Source organism: Oryzias melastigma, linkage group LG16, assembly GCF_002922805.2.
Source record: "Oryzias melastigma strain HK-1 linkage group LG16, ASM292280v2, whole genome shotgun sequence".
Taxonomy (NCBI): domain Eukaryota; kingdom Metazoa; phylum Chordata; class Actinopteri; order Beloniformes; family Adrianichthyidae; genus Oryzias; species Oryzias melastigma.
The window spans coordinates 3,856,599-3,862,191 of record NC_050527.1 but is presented as its reverse complement, the minus strand read 5'-3'; the positions used below and the strand labels follow the sequence as shown (position 1 = coordinate 3,862,191).

The 5,593-nt window shown below is 42.8% G+C and overlaps 1 protein-coding gene across 1 annotated transcript; it reads left to right on the top strand.

Moving 5' to 3' along the window:
* Nucleotides 1–2,830: 2,830 nt before the first annotated feature.
* On the top strand, nt 2,831–5,292 carry cited4b (Cbp/p300-interacting transactivator, with Glu/Asp-rich carboxy-terminal domain, 4b). Its single transcript, XM_024268313.2, has 2 exons — nt 2,831–3,041; nt 3,679–5,292. The coding sequence occupies exon 2, from the start codon at nt 3,684–3,686 to the stop codon at nt 4,440–4,442; it is 759 nt and encodes a 252-aa protein (XP_024124081.1). The 5' UTR covers nt 2,831–3,041; nt 3,679–3,683; the 3' UTR covers nt 4,443–5,292.
* Nucleotides 5,293–5,593: the final 301 nt, after the last annotated feature.

Genomic DNA, 5,593 nt, shown 5'->3' with positions numbered 1-5,593 from the left:
GGGTTTTGTCTGCGCTGACTGACTAGTTCATTTTTTTCCCCCCCAGAAGTTTTCACAACAGGGAGTGACTTTTTAACATTTTCTTTTGGACAATGTCTCACAATCACAAATGCCCGTTCCTCCCACAATAGATCAGCTTGCTCCCCCAAAGTGGACGTATTCATTAAACAAGTAAGAGGTCATTGTCCTGAAGTGGCCAATCAAGACAAGAGTGAACAGTGAGTGAGTGCACACACACGCATATGTACACACACTCACACACATGGAGATACATGCACGGTCACACAAGTAAATAAGGTGAATAAACACACATGCACAGTGGGAGATGCACTTGCAGCTGGAGAGGCCGCATTCCTCTGTTGCTTCCAATGAATCACAGAGGACAACAGACTGCAGACTGGTGGGCTGCATGTGTACGGGAGGATTTTTGTGCCATTATTCCAAATGCAACACTCACTGTTTTGAGCTTAAAATTCAAAAAAATTTGTGTACTCAAAAAACTATTTTGGACTTGAAACAGAAAAGTGCACTTGGATGGTAAATGGCACATACGTATATAGTGCTTTACTACCTTCCTAAAAGGCTCAAAATGTTAAACAGTCCCATTCATGCACACATGGCGACTCCGCTACCGAACACTGGCGCCAACCTTCCACCAGATGCAATTTGGGGTTCATTGTCTTGCCTAAGGATACTTTGACACATGGGGGAGGCAATGTGGGAATTGAACCCACAATCTTTCAATCAGGGGTCAACCACCCTACCGCTGCACCATGGCCGCCCCACTTGAAATTCAAAAATACGTGCAAACAAAACAGTTTTCTCTCAGGAGAATATCTCTCATTCTCTTGAAATCATAGACCATAAATAAAAATTTCTATGACATCACTCATAGAAAATGCTTTACCTCTGGCTCCAGTGAAATGAAGCCAATTCAGTTGCCACTTTTCCACAATATGGTCGCTCCTGTTTGGAGCCAGATGACTGTGATTGGTCGGTCTAAGCCACGTTCTAGGGAAACTACTGTCACCAATTATGAGTGAGTTAGTGGTTACCACCTATTTTACTAAAGCATGTGATTGGACAATTTATAACTTGAATAACTTGCGATAAAGAAAAAAAAAACATTATGAAAATTAAAAAAAAGATTAGCAAAAAGATTTTAGGAATGAGGTATCAGAGTAGAGTGGTTATTCAGGGAAATAGAATGACAGAGTAATAACTGTCTATTTCTCAGTAGAGGGCTATAAGATTTTGACTTCTTGGAGCCAGTAGGTTCTTCCTGTTTGGAACGTGTACGTGCAATTTATCCAGGGATACATACTATCTATGCTGGAAACAGGCCATATAGGGTAAGATAACTGTCAATAGCTAAAGTATTCATAAAGAAAAAGTTGTACACAAATTAATGCTTTTTGCAAACTAATATGAATATCACATTTAGTTTTATGTTCGACATGTCTGTTTTGAATACAATATGACTCTTGCTTGGCAAACTGTCAAAAATACATCATGGGTCACAAAGATTTGCATCAAGTTCCAAAACGTCAACTAAGTGAGCATGCACATTATGGCATATTTATTAAGCTTAATTAGTAATAAACATTTTAGAATGTCATTGTTCCCCTGGCAGGGAGATTATCTTGACACCATAGCTGTGCTGAAGAATGATTAAAAAAAAAAAAAAAAAAGATATTAAAAGTGATATCCTGCTGCATTTTTTGTTTCCAGATGACAACAGCTGATTGGATAAACAATGCACCAGACCTGGAAGTGGTGGAAAAAATAGCATCAGACATCTCATGATTTTCCCATAATGGGATCAATAAGACTAAAAAGTTCTATTTTAGTTTGTTAAATAAATTATCCTCAATACGCATGCGCAATTTGGACAATTGATGTTTTGGGACTCCATGTATATGCCTGTGACGTATTTTTGGCAGTGAGTTAACGGACAAATATTACATTTAAGAAAAAAGAAAATTCCCAAATTGTATTTAAAACAGGCATGTCAATCATAAAATTAAATGTTGTGTCCATACTTTTTTTTATTTTATTTTTCTGCAAAGTTAAGCACACAGTTTAATTTCTTGCATAGTTTTGTCTTTATGAATACGTTCCTTAGAGTTTATTTATCCCATACGGGGCACCACATTACAAATGTAGCAGCCAATCACACACCTTCATGTCTATGTCTGTGATTGGCTGGCTTTTGTTGCACATTTGGTATGTGGTGCCTTGTTTTGTTTCCAAGTCACAAAAGAGAAAATTTCTTAAAATTTCTCAAGTAAGAAGGGTTTTGTTGCATGTATTTTCAAGTTTCATGAGTACATTTTTTCTTTTTTACATGTATTTTTAAGTTTCAAGAGTAAATTTGTTTTGTTTGCATATATTTTTGAGTTTCAAGTGCAAACAATTATTTGTGCACACAAAATGTTTAAAGTTTTACACTCAAAACAGTAAGAGTTGCGCTTTGAATAATGGCACAAAAATCACTCCATACATTTGCAGACAAGTTGCAGTAGAAGTGCACATTCCAAGGTAATAACCCTCTAATGCATGCACGTGCAATGAGAATATGAGTGTATTTAGACACTCAGCCAACATGCACATTTTTTACACCCTTTTTATCAATCTATGACAACATTTGATAACTTTGTAGAAGATAATTTTCTATTAATTTGAATTGACTTTGTGATCAACCCTCCAACGGCCCCTTTTTCCTTTACGCCCTTGCACAATTGTATTAAGTAGGGCCAATAGGAACAAAGGAGAGGCAGGGCCGAGGCTCCACCCCTCCCTGCCTGCCTTCCTCTGAGCTTTTTAGATGTACATAATCCCTGAGTTGACCCAGAAAATAGGCAGTCGTTTCAAGATCTGACGCGGCGGTCGTAGTGCGCACCGTCCCCGCCTGAGCATGAAGCAGACCCCCGTGGAATATAAACCCTAATTCAGAGGAGCGTCGCCTCTCCGTGGAGGACGTGTGTTTGGGGAAACCGTGAGGTGAAGCAAAGTCGCGTAACTTTGTAAAAACGACACGGGTGAGTGATTTTTGTTGGCTTTTCTTTTTGGAGACGTATTGCTCCGCGGTGGTCTCTGGGGCTCCTGCTGCCGCTCCATTGTTTGCGGTCCCCTGTTTTTTAAAAACCACATCTCATCGTCCTGCGGGGACGTGACCGAATCCAAACAACCCCGCGTATTTAGGAAGTAAAAATCGGGATTTAATTGTTGCATTCGAGCTTGATGTTGCGTGATGTCAGTGTTCTTTGTTGCAGCCTTACGTGCGGGAAATGTTAGATATTTCTGCCTCAGCTGTCACGCACAAGCCGCGGCTGCATGTCGGGATGCAGGCGGAGGATTTTGTTGGAGGCTCGTTTTGCCATTTCTCGTCGTGCGTAAATTTACGCGTCAAAATATACCCAAACAATGTATGCGTGGAAGCTGTAATCTCAAGCTGGGCGTTCATGCTCTGGCACAATGAGGGGAGGGTTCAGGAAGACTCAACACACTGGAAAGGCTTTCTAGTGTTCGCCAGGAGGCATCAGAACCCTGCAGATGTTTGGATACAGAAGGCGATTTCCGGATCCAGATACAATAAAACTTTTTTGATTTTATTTGATTTAACTAAAGAAAAGTCCTAACTTCCTGTCCTTAACTGTGTTTCTTCTGGACACGCAGGAGGCATGGCAGATCATCTGATGATGCCCATGAATCACAGCTCAGCGGGCGCCAGTCTCCACGGTTACAGGATGGGCATGAATGGCAGTCTGCAGGCAGGTCACCAGCAGCACGCCAACCAGCAGGGCATGCGGGCGATGCCCAACGGCCAGATGATGCACTATGGAGGCGCTCAGGCCAACATGGAGAACGCCATGAGGCAGCGGCAAGGAATGGTGGGCGGGCCCATGAACGGACAGCTGAACGGAGCTCAGATGGGACACCATCAGATGACCTCCAACAACATGATGTACAACGGGCAGCCTCAGCAGCAGCAGCAGCATCACCCTCAGCAGCAGCAGCAGCATCACCTTCATCCACAGCAGCACCAGCAGCAGGCCCAGCACCCCCAGCAGCAGCAGCAGCAGTTCATGAATGGGGGGCTAACATCTCAGCAACTCATGGCTAGCATGCAGCTGCAGAAACTCAACACGCAGTACCATGGACACCCACTGGCTCCTATGAGCGTCAACCACATGGGACAAACGACCCAGTACCGCATGAGCCAGGCTCAGCTAGCCAGCATGCAGCACATGGCCGGCCCGGCTCTGGCCCTGAACGGCATGGATGCAGACATGATCGACGAAGATGTCCTGACGTCGCTGGTCATGGAGCTGGGATTGGACAGGGTCCAGGAGCTGCCGGAACTCTTCCTGGGCCAGAACGAGTTCGACTTTATTTCAGACTTTGTCAGCAAACAGCAGCCCAGCACGGTCAGTTGCTGAAAGGACTCGAATTTCGGGGACAAACCAAGACGGAGAGTGTCACAAGTCCAGGATGGAGGATGAGATGGTCTCTTTTTTTGGCTTTTGTGTTGCGAGCAGGGACCTGTACAACGGAGTGAAAGTTGGAGAGCAGGGTGCACAGAGAAGAACTCCGGATTTCCAGAGTTGACGCTCGACGCTCCAGTCTCTGTTTGTGGCTGGCTGGCTTTGAAGCCAAGTTCCTTTTCTCATAGTTCCTGGAAACGAATGTAATAAAGAAATGCTGAAACTGTTAAAAGCTACGCTGAACAATTCTATGACACTATGTAGCCTCTAAGTCTGGACAGTTTTACAGTCAAAAGGTGTATTTATTTATTCCTATCCAAGAAAACTGATATAAGGACGAACCACCTCCTGTGTTTTGGGATCTAAGTGGTTTTATCTTTTCTGAGAGTAGGTCCTATATATACAAGTTCTCTGCTAACAAGTAACCCCCCCATTCCGTTTGGGTTAGTATTGAAATGAGCTCAAGTAACAGTCCTATCTAAAAGAGCCTTGTTTTCTTTTTTTTTGTTTTAATTTTTATTACAAAGTCATCCAGACAAAAATGGTTCACTTTTGCTAAAGTGTTGCCTTTTCTTTTTAGATGTTTAAAAAAAATCTACTGCTTTACTGTATGAAGTTGTAAAACTCCAAACATTTCCACACTGTTGTGTTCTAATGGAGATGTAGAACAGCCTTAATCATGCAGATTTTTATTTATTGGTTGTTTATGTTGTGCCATTTGTTTGTGGTCAAGATTGGAGGGGAGGGAGGGGGGTCTTTGTGAAGGGAGGGGGGTTTGAGGATCAATAAAAAAAAAGAGCTTGGATAGAAGTGTGACCTGCTTTTCCATTCATTGCATAGCTTTTCCCTTCAGGCGGCGAAGAGCCGGCTTGTGCTTAATCTGCAGGTGAAAGGAAACTTCAGTTCTCTTTGTGAGCGTGGAGTGATGTTTAACCAGCTGCAATATTTATGTCTTTTTTTTGAGATCTCATTCAGTTCTGCTGGCAGTCAACCTTTCCACTCTAAACGCTTTGTGCCTCTGCGGGGAGAGGGATTGACATAAAGGTGTTAATTACCGTTCTCTGCTGGTTTGCAGAAACGGTGCATTACTTGTCAGCTTACATCCG

What these genes read in the sequence shown, in the direction of transcription:
- cited4b (XM_024268313.2), top strand. Translation starts at nt 3,684, where the DNA reads ATGGCAGATCATCTGATGATGCCCATGAATCACAGCTCAGCGGGCGCC.